Consider the following 14,595-nt stretch of genomic DNA (forward strand, 5'->3'; position numbering starts at 1 on the left):
AAACAACTGGATTAACATAACAAGAACAGTTTCAAAACAAAACAAGCCACTCTCCTGAGTCTTTAAATGTCCAAACAGATTCTCTGAAACATCTTAAGGCTGACAGAAGGGGGACAGGACTCTCCAAGCATGCTTTGTGGGGAAACTGAGGCAGGAGAGGCTTTAATTTCTTCCCTCCCCCTTTTCATCCCCCACTCGGCATTGGAAAAGGATTTTTGGGGAAACAATTGGCAAAGGCATGGTTTTGTGAGGGAAACCATGGATGAAAAAACAGATTGGGAATACACTGGGAGTAATAGGACATAGGGTAAAAGGGAAAGGTGGGATTAGGAAAGGGAGACTGTAGGGGGGGTTTACAATGGAGATATTGTCTAACATGACTACGATTTTTTGCATATATACTGCCTTTTACAGGAACACCATCAGGCCCAGTGACCTACGATGCTTGTAACCCTTTTCTACCTGGTATAATTTTGAATTCCACCACCTCTCCATCTCCCAAGCTTGGGATGCATTTTTCAGGGTTATTCTTTTTAATAGCAGTTCTATGCACAAATATGTCTTGCTGGTTGTCACATCTCGTTATAAAACCATAATTTTGTTTAACATTATACCATTTCACTATCCCTAAGATCTTAGCTACTATGATCTTTTCCTTTTTCCGAGTTGCTGCTGTTTTCTGTCTCGCTGCGTCTTTGCTTTCTCTTTCGCTTGCTCCCGTGTTGGAATTGTCGGGGCTACTCATGCCTGCGCGCTCTTCCCGGGGTTGCGTTCGGGGCTGCGCGGGCCGGGCTGGGCCGTGCTGCACAGTTCTCCGTGCATCGCCTCCTCTGGTCGCAGCTTCGCTGCCACTGCCAGGCGCTGCATCTCGGCCGGAGCCCCGAGCGATGACCCCCCCGCGCCCTGCTCCAGCGTGCGTCTCGGCTAGGCGCGGCTCTGCTCCACCGCCGCCAGCCACTGCCCGCACACCGCCCATCTTAGCCAGGCGTTCACAGGGCTCGCTCCACCATGCGCTGCGCGGGGCCGGGCGGGCACCACTGGGTCATGCCCCTCCCACCGCGCCTCGCTCCGCCACCGACACTGCGGCTCGTGTGGCTCCGCCCACGTGCGGGAACTGCCTCGCTGCTGCTTGCAGAGCGCTCGGTGCACGTGGCCTGGGTCGCACGGTCCCTGAGGCAGGCTTCCCTTCGCCAGGACACAGCTGACATTGCTCAACAGTCTCGGTAATTAAATAATATTCACGAAAATATTCTTCCATCGGCATGTATTTTGACTCAAAAATTAACTGTGTTCAAACGGTGTTCCAAAAGCCCTTGGTAAGAATTAAATCCCAAGAAACATTGAAAAAATTCTTAAACAACCATGCCAGGAAGTGTTTCAGTTCTTTCTGAGCTTGAATCAAGCTAAAATTTACAAATCGTTGTTCAAGAATCATTTTAAGATAAATGTCCATATGCGGCTCTGAGAGCCAAGAGCCTTCCCATGGTTCCTCCATAGTTTAGATATGGAATAGCAAAACAAAACCAAGAGGAGGCATCCAAAGTTTCTAGGGTTTACTCACACAAATCAGTCGCTTAGGGATCGGGGATCGTTCTGCTCACAATTCCCACCATTTGTTACAGCGGGGATTACTGTAACACGCCTATATCAAACCAGGAGTCCCGTGGAAAAGAAATATATATGGACGGATTCTTGGTAGATGCTTCAGAGATGTTTATTTCTCCAGCCGCGTGGCCGGAGCTCTGCCGAGGAACCCTCACTGTCCGGACCCAAGGGTCCTCCCCGCGCAGGGAAACACAAACCAACCAATGGGGAACGAGGCTGACCAGGGGCTCGGGAAACCCCGTGCCTCCCCTCAGGGCCCCTCTCCCAGGGCTACATGGCAGGGGGAGGAGATCCCGACAATTCTGAACACCAGAGACACCCTTTCCACTGGATTCCCAGAGGACAACAGCTACATAGCCACCACTGGACCTTCCAAGGAAGAGCAGGCCCTTTCTACAGGATCACTGCTTCAACAGAACCACATCCCTCACTTCAGGGGGACTGCAGCCACCATTTTATCGGACTGTCACCACTACCCTGACTAACAGGGTGTCAGGTTGTATCCTGACTCTGTCAGTTTAACCCAGTGTTTTCTGCCTTTATTTTTTTTTATTTTATTTCCCTATTAAATTGTTATTCTGACTTGGTGTCTCCCACTAGTTTGTTTTCAAACTAGTACAAGCTCATAAAAGAAAAGCTTCAAAACATGATTCAGCAATCCTTACTCTGGTTTTCTGCTGTGGGGCTGACATGTCTAGAAAAATAATGCTAAGATGGATTTATAAAGAATGCTTGTATTACAGAATTTATACTGCATTTTTTCCCGCTTATTATGATCTCAGTTCCTTGATCCAACTGAAACAAAAGTATATACAGAACAGGTAATGAGGCAAAATATGTGTAGCAAATGTAACATGCAAAAATCCTAAACTGGATCTAAACTGCTAGTGGGCCCAAACAAGACAGAGATAATTTTTCAGTTGGGAGGTAGCAACTACTAGAATTGATAATAAATACAAAATTTTTTCTACTCTGCTTCTAGATGATGTCCAACAGGTTTGAATAAAATCAAACATGAGTCTTCAACTCAGAGCAGATCTCCACTAAAAAACAATAATAAACACCACAGACTCCCCAAGACCAGCACCTGCTGCTTCAGCTTAGACTGTTTCAGCTTTCTACTAGAGGAAAAAAAGGTGGGCTCCCATATTTAGTTACCAGGTCTCATTAGTAACCAATGCTGCTGTCAGGCTGTGCTGATATTTCCTCTCCATTCAAATTGGAAGTCAAATATAGAACACTGGATAAGAAATAGGGCACACAATTGTGAAATTCAGATAATCCAAATTCTCTCAACTACAGATAACATACATCAAAACAGATTTCTTAACTGTTCTGTTCTCTTTCCTAGCCAGCTTTAGTTTCCTCATCTTCCTAACCAGAACTGTGGACCACAGAGCGCCCTCTGTCATTTCAGCTATGTTTTCCAGAAAATATTGATTTAATTTTGCAATCTCTATACACAATGACAACAAGAATAGCATTATGAATTTAAAATGATAAAAAATATACTTTACAAAGGAAAATATATTTGTGCTTTTTGTCTTCTAAATTAACAATAACAGTAGTATTAATATTATTTTAAAATTTAGATACGTCTCAAAGTTGTTTGACCCATAAGCTTCAAGGCACATTCATCTGTACTACATCTGAACTACTGGTAATAGTGTTCAGTTGGAGAAGGAAAAAATTGAACACAAACCAGATTTAGAGGGAGGACTGAACTAAAAGAAAGCATTATTATGCTAAGAACAATGTGTAAGATTGTATTGGATCTGGCTGAGCTGGAGTTCATTTCCCCATAGTAGCCCTCACAGTGCTGTACTTTGCATTGGTAGCTGGAATAATACACCAGTGTTTTGGTTACTGCTGAGCAGCACTGGCACAGCATCAGCGCTGTCTCTCAAAATTCCATCCCCCATCAATAGGGTAGGGATGGGCAAGATCCTGGGAGGGGACACAACCAGGCCAGTTGACCCAAACTGACCAAAGGGTATTCCATACCATGTGATGTCAGCTCAGATATAAAAGCTAAGGAACGGAGGAGGAAGGGGAGGCATTCATTATTTACAATGTTTGCCTTCTGGAGCAACCCCTACGAGTGCTGAAGCCCTGCTTCCTGGGAAGGGGCTGAACATTGCTCACTGATGGGAAGGAGAGAATAAACCTATTTTGTTTTCCTCTTTGTTTGTGTGCACATAAACTTTCACTTTTGTTTTAGAAAACTGCCTTATCTCAACCTACTAGTTGTTTTCCATCTTATTTTATCTCCCCTGTCCAGCTGGGAAAGGGAGTGATAGAGCGTCTTGGTGGGCACCTGGCATCCAGCGAAGGTCAACCCACAACAAAGATTTTTTTTAATAAAGTAAACAGCAATACATGTCTTGTATTACCTTGTAGAATTAAAATTCAAAATCCAAAGCTTCTGTTGAATTGCCTCTAGTAGATGTTTGCAGCTCTATTGGCCATATTCAAAATAAGTTTACAGGTGGCTAGATTTTTCAATAGCTATATAGCCAAAACATCACCTGAAAGACTCCCCTTCTGCCCGAAACACCAATTATATCAGCAGATAGTTTGTTTTCTATTCAAAAACAAAGCCTCAGTATTCCTATACAAAAACTCCTCTGTTTACTGTGGTTCTTGTATTATGCAAGTAGCTATATTTTAAAACATTTTACACATTACTTTGACATACTTAAATTCCAGTCAGAGATAGTATCATCATCATCAAGATCATTGTCATCATCATCATCATCTTCAATACGATCTTCTTCATGTGGCTGAGCTACTGTCCGTGAACGATGAAAACGAGGTCTTATGTCCTGTTCACTATCTGGAATAGCTTCATCTTCTTCAACATCCCCCTGTCAAAAAATGTTTTATCAGATAAACCAGTGAAACTATATTGCTCAAGGAAGTTAAGAACGTAGTGCAAATTTTAGTTCAATATTTTATAAACATGTGAAAGATTTGCATCCCACTTGTGCTGCCTAGCTAACTAAAAATGCCATTGTTCCTGCATTGTGATACAGTATTTACCAGAAAAATTTCAGGAAAACAGAAGCAACAGAGGTAATCTCGCAGAAAAGCACAAAGTACTCTTCTTGTTAAGAAATTACTCTTGATGGGAAGGAATTAGAAAGAAGAAGAGATAGAGAAATTCTAGTACACAGACACATTCTAAAATGTTGTGATGGAAAAAGCTGTGTAGTTCAAGCTAGAAGGGCATTAAAATTAATTCTGATAATTTCTTTATAGGCTGCTTTGCTGCAGTAATTCATGGGTAAAAGTATCCCAGCTCTGCCAAAATTGGGTGGGAGAGGAGCAAAGCAGGAAAACCCACAGATTAATCTCCAACAAACATGGCAGCAGTCGCATTCAGTTTTTGGAACAGCACACCTTGCCCCAGAAAGCTAAATCTCCATTGAACAGATGGCAGACCAGATCTGGTCTACCAGCTCAACCATTCTGATATACGAGTCAGAAGCTAACCAGATATTCTTACTGAGTATAAAAGAAAGGAATGCTTACCTTTAACAGAATAATATCAATCTCTGAATATTTCATACCATTTACCAGCACAGGTATCAGTCTACAAAGAAATATTGATACATGTCAAGAAGGAAGACCCTGGTAACTACAGGCCTGTCAGTCTCACTTCAGCACCTGATAAAATGATGGGGAAAGTTATTTTGGGACTTATTGAAAAACACTTGAGAGACAATGCAGTCATTGGTCACAGCCAGCACGGGTTCACGAGAGGGAAGTCCTGCTTAACCAACTTACTTTCCTTTTACAACAAGGTCACCCATCTAGCTGACAAAGGGACACCAGTGAGGATTTTTGGATTTTTAGCAAAGCTTTCAATATTGTCTCTCACAGTATTCTTCTGCACAAAATGTCCAGCACACAGCTAGAAAGGTTTATAATAGATTGGGTGAACAATTGGCTGACAGGTCGGGCTCAAAGGGTTATAGTAAATGGTGTCACATCAGGCTGGCAACTGGCTATCCGTGGATTCCCCCAGGTTCAGTTTTAGGGCCAGTGCTCTTTAATGTTTTTATAAATGATCTGGAAGCAGGAAACAAATGTACATTAAGTAAGTTTGCTGATGATACTAAAGTAGGAGGAGCTGTGGACTCCCTGGAGGCAGAGAGGCCCTGCAGAGAGACTTAGACAAATGAGAGGGCTGGGCAATCACCGACCATATGGAGCTTAACAAAGAAAAGTGCCAGATTCTGCACCTGGGACTGGGCAACCCTGGATGTACAGAAAAACAGGAGAACAAGAGGCTGGAGAGCAGCACTGCAGAAAGGGACCTGGGGGTTCTGGTCAATGGCAAGTTGAATGTGAGTTAGCAGTGCCCTGGCAGCCAGGAGGGCCAACAGTGTCCTGGGGCACATCAGGCACAGCATCGCCAGCTGGGCAAGGGAGGCGACTGCTCTGCTCTGCTCTGCACTGGGGCAGCCTCACCTCGAGTGCTGTGTGCAGTTTTGGACACCACAACATAAGAAATATATAAAGCTATCAGAGAGCATCCAAAGAAGATGGTGAAGGGTCTTAAGAGCAAGACTTATGAGGAGTGGCTGAGGTCACTTGGTCTGTTCAGCTTGGAGAAGAGAAGGCTGAGGGGTGACCTCATTGCAATCTACAACTTCCTCAAGGGGGCCAGTGAAGGGGGAGGTGCTGATCTCCTCTGGCGACCAGCAATAGGACATGAGGAAATTGAATGCAGCCACATCAGGGCAAGTTCAGACTGGACATTAGGAAAAAGTTCTTCACTGAGAGGGTGGTCGAGTCACTGGAACAGGCTCCCTAGAGAAGTGGTTACAGCACCAAGCCTGACAAGAGTTCAAGGAGCATCTGGACAACACTCTTAGTCATATGATTTGGTGTTAGATAGTCCTGCGAGCAGCAGGGAGTTGGACTTGATGATCCTTATGGGTCCCTTCCAACTCAAGAGATACTATGATTCTATGTCAAAATAACACATAAATAAAGCAAGCTGTTTTTCAGTTAGCTGGTCCATAATTTTGGCTGTAACCACACTCCTCCCCCAACAACAACAACAAAAAAACCAAACAAAAAACCCCAGACAAAAACTTAGCCTGATAACAAGTCAGTACCTTAACCATATTCCATTTCATGAGGTTCATTAATACTTTGTAATCTGAAAAAGTGTTAATTTCTAACTAGATGTAGCCAGATGGCACAACTGAGTTTTACACTTTAAAAATAGGATATTCTTCCACATGATGAAATCTATTTTGAAGTACCTTTCAGAAATTAAGTCAAAAGCTTTTCATTAAGAATTCACACTTCCAAAACATGCTTGATAAACAAGTTATTATGTTGGCTCTCATGTATACTATTTGTCACTTTACTTACCTGTGGCTGAAAACTCTTACCTCACTACACTTAAGGATGGAAGTCTAACTACATCGAGCCCTCCTATCCTTTTGTGATTACTTCAAGTATCACTCCTTAAGACAAGTCCCTGACATTGCAGAGATCTTGACATTAGTCAAGTCATTAGTCTATATTAGAACTTTACTTAGTTATTAAACTAGTTATGGCCATGGGTCTCCAATGGTATTGATGTATGGCAAAAACAAAGTACTAGGGAAAAAAAGTCAAGTATTTCACATATAAACACATTTGTTACAAAAATAAATCCATAAAAATAAATATATGTATTACATGCCAAATCGAGCTAATACTGAAATCACCATGGACTGACCAAGCACCAGCAACAGACTCAGTCTCTCTATATTCTGCAGCTGAGGAGTATTGTTTCGGAAGGTATTCAGGCCAGCAATAATAGTCATGCATCTCAATGGCAATATGAACTAAACAAAAATTTCCCTCAAATTACAACTGGAACATGGCATTAACCTGTGTATAGGCACAGAGGCAAGAGGCGACCACATCACTGCTCTGTGGAGCAAGAGAGATTGATTTTAGTCATGGGGGCATTGTGGTGGTACATCCCCCCCATCCTTGGGCCTGCCCTACGACCTCAGAAGCTCTGGACAAGTCTTGACCAAACCAGCTGAGCGGTGAAGCATCCCTTGACCGTACCAGTTGGGCACTGAAGCGTCTCTGACTGTGCTAGGAGCTCTTGCATAATATAGGTGGAAACAACACTGACCATAGTAGGAACATCATCTGCCTGACCAAAGTGAAGAACAAGGATAAGCATGTATCCTTGTTAGCCTTGGTAAATAATTTACCTGATTCATAGCCCAAGTGAAGTGGTACCATTGTTACAAAACCTTTTTAAAATTAATCACAGCCCAAGTGGAACGGTACCATTGTTACTGGACTTTCTAGGAAAAAAGCCCAGTAGTTACCGACTTGGATCAGCGAGGCCCTTCGAGCTCTCCTGGACTGCAGTGGGCTGAGTCAGCACCTCCCTCTGAGTGGGGCCTCTCAGAGCTCGCAAACCCTCAAGTTTGTGATACTTGAAGGACCATCGCTGACGATGAGGCCTAGTCTGATATTTCCCCCCCCATCTCCATGCTCCTCCAGGTGCAACCCTTGCCTGTTGGGAAACGCAAAGGGAATTGACGCATTTCACTGAACCCAAGGGGAATTTTCTATAGGTACATTTACACACATAGAAATAGGTGCACACATGGGTTTACCTGTGCATGTGCGAATTGATCATGGTATGAATGTTTTTATAGTGAATCTATAATTAAGTCACTGTTATAACTGTAATAAATCCTACTGAATCACTTTTTAAATGTTAAATTAGTCAATGATTAAATGCTGCTAAAGCCTTCTGAACCCTTATCTTTTGTATCCATATCTTTTGCACCCTTACCCCCTTTTGCATTCCCAGTCTCCATGCAAATCATTCTAAATTGATTCTAATCCAATTTTCCTATGTATGCTTCATCTATGTAGTAATAGAGTGAGCCTTGCCATCGAACTCTGTAAAGTCACACTTTCACAAATACATATTAAAACTTGCTTTTTGCCAATACCTTTGATGGTGACTCTGAGCAGCTGAAACCACTTGTTCGCAACAATTACCTTTTGAACTTTCAATGAAAGAATAGTAAGTATTCAGATTAACACTCATTACTTGGCATTTCTGCAGCATACTTCATGAAGTATGCAGGAGGTATATATTTTATAAAAAACCTACAGGAGCAAAATGGAACAAGATATTAAACAAATCAATTGTTAGAAGATCTTGTCCTGTTTAATCTAATATAAAAAAATCAAGGTTCTCATCCAGTATTGTCAAATTTATATAGCTCCCTAATTAAAAAGACTCACCAACAAACAAGTTGCTTTTAACAAATATGACATTGAAAGATAAGAGATATGTAATGTTACTCTAATCTCTTTTACTAGAAATTTAAAAGCTCCTTAAAAAAACCCAAAAACCAAGGATGAAGCTGTTGTAATGTCAATGTTCATGTAGGACAGAAGAGGTTTACAATTTATACTGAGAAGGTAACTAGTATTAATATGTGTGTTGGGAAGGAGGTAGGTAGAATCAAGAACTGTGCTATCATTCTTTTGTATTTTGAGCTATAAGAGTAGGATTTAAGTAAAAACATTTTAAAACTCGAAAGTGATTTTTCATAACGTCGGTTCTTCTGTTTTTAATTCCTATTCCTGTACTGCTACAGCAGCTGCTTTAATCTAAATTCTGTTTTCTAAATGCTTATGTGTAGTGGTTTATTATTATGAAAACTGAAATTTGGAAAGCCCCTCCTTTTTTTTTTTTAAATTGCATTACATCTAAAATGGTCATTTTGGCTGAAACTAATGCATCTCTTCTCTCAACACTTTCACTGGAAGAGCAGAATCACAGACAGAACTGCTTTAGTGTTTTCAAAAACCTTCCATGCATATATCAAAAATTGGGTCTCCATTTACTGGGAACACTGAAGAATTTGTTTCCTATTGAAAAAGTCTTTAGTCTGGAAATAAGTTATTAGCACTGTTGAAGACATGCAGATGTTTAAATCTCAAACATGGGTATTCAATTCCTGTTCAATCAAGGATCTACATTTTAAGGCTTAGGATAACTTTTTGAAACTTACAAAAAAGTTTTTGAAGCTTAAAAAAACTACTGTCAGTCTGAAGAACCATGAAAAACACATTATACATGCTTTCAAGCTTAAATTGCCGTGGCAATTGATATGAAATTGATTCCTAAATCTAAATGATCTTGTAATTTTTTTATGTTCTTCATAAAGATGAGGAACCCCTGTCATGACTATGCACATAGAAGCATTGCACAGAAATGCTCACAATAGCAGTTGTCAAGAAAACATGTTCATGGTACACCGGATATTATAGGTAACATCAAATGGAGATGCTTGTTTAAGCCTAAGCACGTTAGTATACCTTTGCATCCATCTGATACTTAACGGGATGTTAAGCTTGAAATAAAGCACCAGTGACACGGTTTAGGCTGCCTCGAGACAAGTCTAAAATCCTCAAAAGTCTTTTCAGTGACCTCTGTGATACAGCCGTTTTTAATATGTACAAGAACTAGCTACAAGAAACTCCTCCCAAGCATACAGCAAGCTAGATAGTCTCCAAAAGAGTAACCAGGAAAAAGTTAACTGAAGTTTAAGGATGACTATTTCAAAATAACTAGTTCTAATTCTTAATACTTACTTAGCAAGATGCCGACATAACACATCTTTACAAATTGGCTGCTCAGCCAAAGTCAGCCAAAACTCGCAAGCCTCCAAAGCAACATTTTCATCTTGGTCCTGGGTCCTTTGAAGCATATACTACACAAAAATAAACACAATCTTGTATAAGTTTTAAGTGAAGAAGCTATCAACATTGCAAAGTGTGTTTGCAAAAATAAACTATGCTCCCAGAGTAATTTTGGTTTTTTTGGGGTGATGGGACAAAACAGATATAAAAGACTACTAAAGGCTATAATGAGAATAAGCCAAGAGACTTATTTCTCAGTGCTAGATGATTCAGATTCTAAGTTTTTTCCCAGTTTAAGTGAGAACATTATTACCAAGAAACTATAGACAGAGACCCAAGATAATAAACAGTTTCCTGAGAATAGTGGGGGGATTTAAAAATTATTTTACCACTCCCCCCCTTCTCCTTTTGAATAAAAGAGTACAACTACGCACTTAGTAAGATGGAAATACTTTTTATATCCAGTACCATAAAAAGGATTCTCTTTCAAATATTGATTTTCTGACTGGATGTACTTCAATAGAATCCATAACAGGGGAAAAAAATGTCTCACTTTTTTCTAGTATGAATGGTAATTCAAAGATTCAGTGTCAAATCTTTAAGCTTGCTGTTAAAATTTAAACCCCCTTAAACAAAAAATAATCAAATACCTGCATAAGCAGAAAGGCTAAATATACCACGGCTACATCAGTTTCTTGTACATGACTGCCAAAGCAATTTAGAGAGAGTGCTTGCAACTTCCAAAACAGTAATTCCTGCATTCTTCCATGCCAGCCCTTTATTTCTGAAACAGTTGGTTCTTCCACTCATTTTAGAAGCCTCATGGAAGTCCATGCAGCTACCTTTCCTCACACATTGATTTAAAATGAAGAAAAGAAATTCTCCTTCAGAATATAATTTTGTTCTCAAAATTAAATAGAATGGGGCAACCTATATTATCCTTATGCATTTCAGGGATACAAAATTTGCAACAAACATATCCCTTCCTACAGAACTGCATTCCTACAGGGCTGCATCCAAAGAAGCATGGCCAGCAGGTGGAGAGAGGGGATTCTCCCCTTCTACTCCGCTCTCCTGAGACCCCACCTGGAGAACTGTGTCCAGCTCTGGGGTCTCCAACACAAGAAAGATGTGGGCCTGTTGGAGCAAGCCCAGGGGAGGCCACAAAGATGCTCAGAGGGCTGGAGCCCCTCTTCTATAAAGACAGGCAGAGAGAGTTGGGGTTGTTCGACCTAGAGAAGTAAAGGATTCAAGACCTCCTAGCACCTTCCAGTACTTATAGGGGCTCCAAGAGAGCTGAAGAGGGACTTTGTAAAAAGGCATAGAGTGATAGGAACAGGGGAATGGTATTATGCTGAAGGAGGGTAGGTTTAGATTAGATATTTGGAAGAAATTCTTTACTGTGAGGGTGGTGAGACACTGGGGCAGGTTGCCCTGAGAGGTTGTGGACTCCTCTCCCCATTTCTGGCAGTGTTCAAGACCAGGCTGGATGGGACTCCAAGTAACCTGGTCTAGTGGAAGGTGTTCTTGCCCATGTGGGGGAGGTTGCAACTAGATGATTTTTAAGGTCCCTTCCAATCCAAACCATTCTGTGATTCTATGAAGTGCACTAAATCGCAAGTGTCTCCTAAAAGGTCATTATTGTGATTAAGAACTGATGGCAACAAAAATACTGCTCTATTTTGAGTTATGAACAGATTACAGCTTGAAAAATTTGAAAAATGTCCTATACATTGCAAGCAACTAATGCAACTGAAGTGATTTGGCATTTTTCCCCAGAGGGCTTGAAAATCAACACTTTTGTTGTATCCAGTTATTTGTCACAAAGACAAAACCTTAATGACAAAAAGTAATGTCTGTTTGAAAGGTCTCCTCACACTGTCATTTCCTCTTTAAGCATGTATTATAATATATGCTCCATGAAGTTAGATAGCAGTAGATTGAAAGGGCTACTTACACTCAGTGGTACAAGACAGCCATATACACAGCCTGGAAATCATAGAATGGTTTGGGTTGGAAAGGACCTTAAAGATTATCTAGTTCCAACCCACTGCCATGGACAGAAACACCTTTCACTAGACCAGGTTGCTCAAAGCCCCATCTAACCTGGCCTTGAACACTTCCAGGGATGGGGCAGCCACAACATTGCTGGGCAACCTGTGCCAGGGCCTCACAACCCTCACAGGGAAGAATTTCTTCCTAATATTCGATCTAACCCTGCTCTCTAACAGTTTAAAACCATTGACCCTTGTCTTGTCACTACACTCCCTGATAGAATCCTTCCCCATATTTCTTGTAGGCCCCCATGGTAAAAACAGTGATACTAGTAGCAAAGCAAACTATGGGAAGAGTATTTGAAGGCTGTTAGGTTTTTTTAGTATTCTTGTGCCATACTTTAAGGAGTACTTTTAATGATAAGCTAAGAAATTCTAGTGACTTTAGGCAATGGAAATAGTTGCTTTATAACAAAAAAATACAAAATAGCATAGGAACATTATTCAGAACTGGTTTGCATATTCTAACAGTGTTGTGTTAGTCATGCTATGTCAAACCATCAAGAAAAGAATGATGCACAAAGCATTAAGAAAAATCCTTTGAGCAGTAAAAGACATCTATCTGAAAGCAGCAGTATGCAGACAATCTTATTTCTTTAGTAACAAGCTGAGTTTCTGTGTTATAACTTCATACTATCAACACCATTCAAGTAATCTCATTATGCATTGTAAAATAAAAAGTCAGGACTTCTATTGAAAAAGATCTTAGGCACCACGTGCCTGGCTAAATATGCTCTATGAACATACAAGTGCAATCTAATAACTGAAATCTATTAGGTCAGTCTACTTCTGATATATCCTGTTGCCATGTTCTCAAAGGAAGGAGAAAAAAAACCCACAGAAAAATACATATCTGCTTCTGCTCACCTGGAAGTACATGCTCAAAAAACCCACTGAAATTCAAATTTAACCATCCCTGTTCCTCCAGGAACTCGGCAAAACAGTTAATATTAAACCTGTCTGGTTTAAAAGCATGACACTGGCCAAGACCTGTCTTAGAATCACTACTGAATCATTAATATTCTTAACTACTTTAAAAGTAATTCTCCATAAGCATAAAAAACCCTATCATGTGGATGCAAGTTTCTTTTTAAGAATTCCTTCAGTTAGAGCAGCCACCATTAGAAGCATTCAGCTTGGAGGTATTCAAGCTTCAAAAGGGCAAAACCAGACTCATGTGAATGAAAAATAGTCAGTTCTCAGATATTACATTTTCACATATAACAGTACACAGTAGTCCCAAAACTGGGGGGGGGGAATTCTAAACTTTGTTATAGAAAAAAAATTCACTACTGCTGTCTTTTGTAGACAAGATACCTAGTAGTAGTTTTCCAAAAAAATAAGGGATACAATGTGAATACAACCTTGGATCTTTTGGTTACTGACATCATTTCTACCTGCAAAGTCCAGAAGTTCCTTACTGATTTGTTTGCTGACAACCCCAAGTTGTGTGGTACGGTTGACACAATGGAGAGAAGAGATGCCATCCAGAGGTACCTGGATGGGCTTGAGAGGTGGGTCTGTATGAACCTCATGAAATTCAACAAGGCCAAGCGCAAGGTCCTGCACCTGGGTCGGGGCAATCCCAAGCACAAGTACAGGCTGGGCAGAGAATGGATTGAGAGCAACTCTGCCAAGAAGGACTTGGGGGTGGTGGTTGATGAGAAGCTCAACATGAGCCGGCAATCTGTGCTCACAGCCCAGAAACTAACCATGTCCTGGGCTGCATCAAAGCAGCATGGCCAGCAGGTCAAGGGAGGGGATTCTCCTCTACTCCACTCTTGTAAGACCCCACCTGGAGTACTGCATACAGTTCTGGGGCCCCCAACATAAGGAGGATGTGGAACTGCTGGAGCAAGTCCAGCAGAGGACACAAAAATGCCCAGGGGGCTGGAGCACCTCTGCCATGAAGACAGACTAAGAGAGTTGGGGGTGTTCAGCCTGTTTCCAGTTCAGAAACCTGCTCAGAAAAGAAGGCAGATCGTAGAGCACCTTCCAGTAATGGAAGAGGGGTTGGAACTAGATGATCTTTAAGGTTCCTTCCAACCCAAACCATGCTAGGATTCTATAATCGCAGGAGGGTAAAGAGTCAGAGAAGTTATCACTTGTTGACGATATAATCTCCAAAGCTTTATTGTCTCTCTCTCCAAAAAAAAAAAAACCCAAACCAGACCAAGCAAAAGAAAAAAAACCTATCTCAAGTACCAACAATGCCTACTTGTCCTGTGTTAGATGA

The 14,595-nt window shown here is 41.2% G+C and overlaps 1 protein-coding gene across 4 annotated transcripts in view; it reads right to left on the reverse strand.

Moving 5' to 3' along the window:
- The window catches only part of LOC138102764 (transportin-1-like), a 158,231-nt gene that overhangs the window by 26,755 nt on the left and 116,881 nt on the right, over nt 1-14,595 (reverse strand). For all 4 annotated transcript variants that reach the window (XM_069000517.1, XM_069000518.1, XM_069000519.1 and 1 more), the window contains 3 exons: nt 10,258-10,376; nt 5,140-5,200; nt 4,304-4,472 (listed from right to left, as the gene is read on the reverse strand). In XM_069000517.1, coding sequence (XP_068856618.1) covers nt 4,304-4,472; nt 5,140-5,200; nt 10,258-10,376 — 349 coding nt within the window. The remainder of the gene's footprint in view (nt 1-4,303; nt 4,473-5,139; nt 5,201-10,257; nt 10,377-14,595) is intronic.

Source organism: Aphelocoma coerulescens (genome assembly GCF_041296385.1).
Source record: "Aphelocoma coerulescens isolate FSJ_1873_10779 chromosome W unlocalized genomic scaffold, UR_Acoe_1.0 ChrW_unloc_scaf_1, whole genome shotgun sequence".
NCBI classification, from domain to species: domain Eukaryota; kingdom Metazoa; phylum Chordata; class Aves; order Passeriformes; family Corvidae; genus Aphelocoma; species Aphelocoma coerulescens.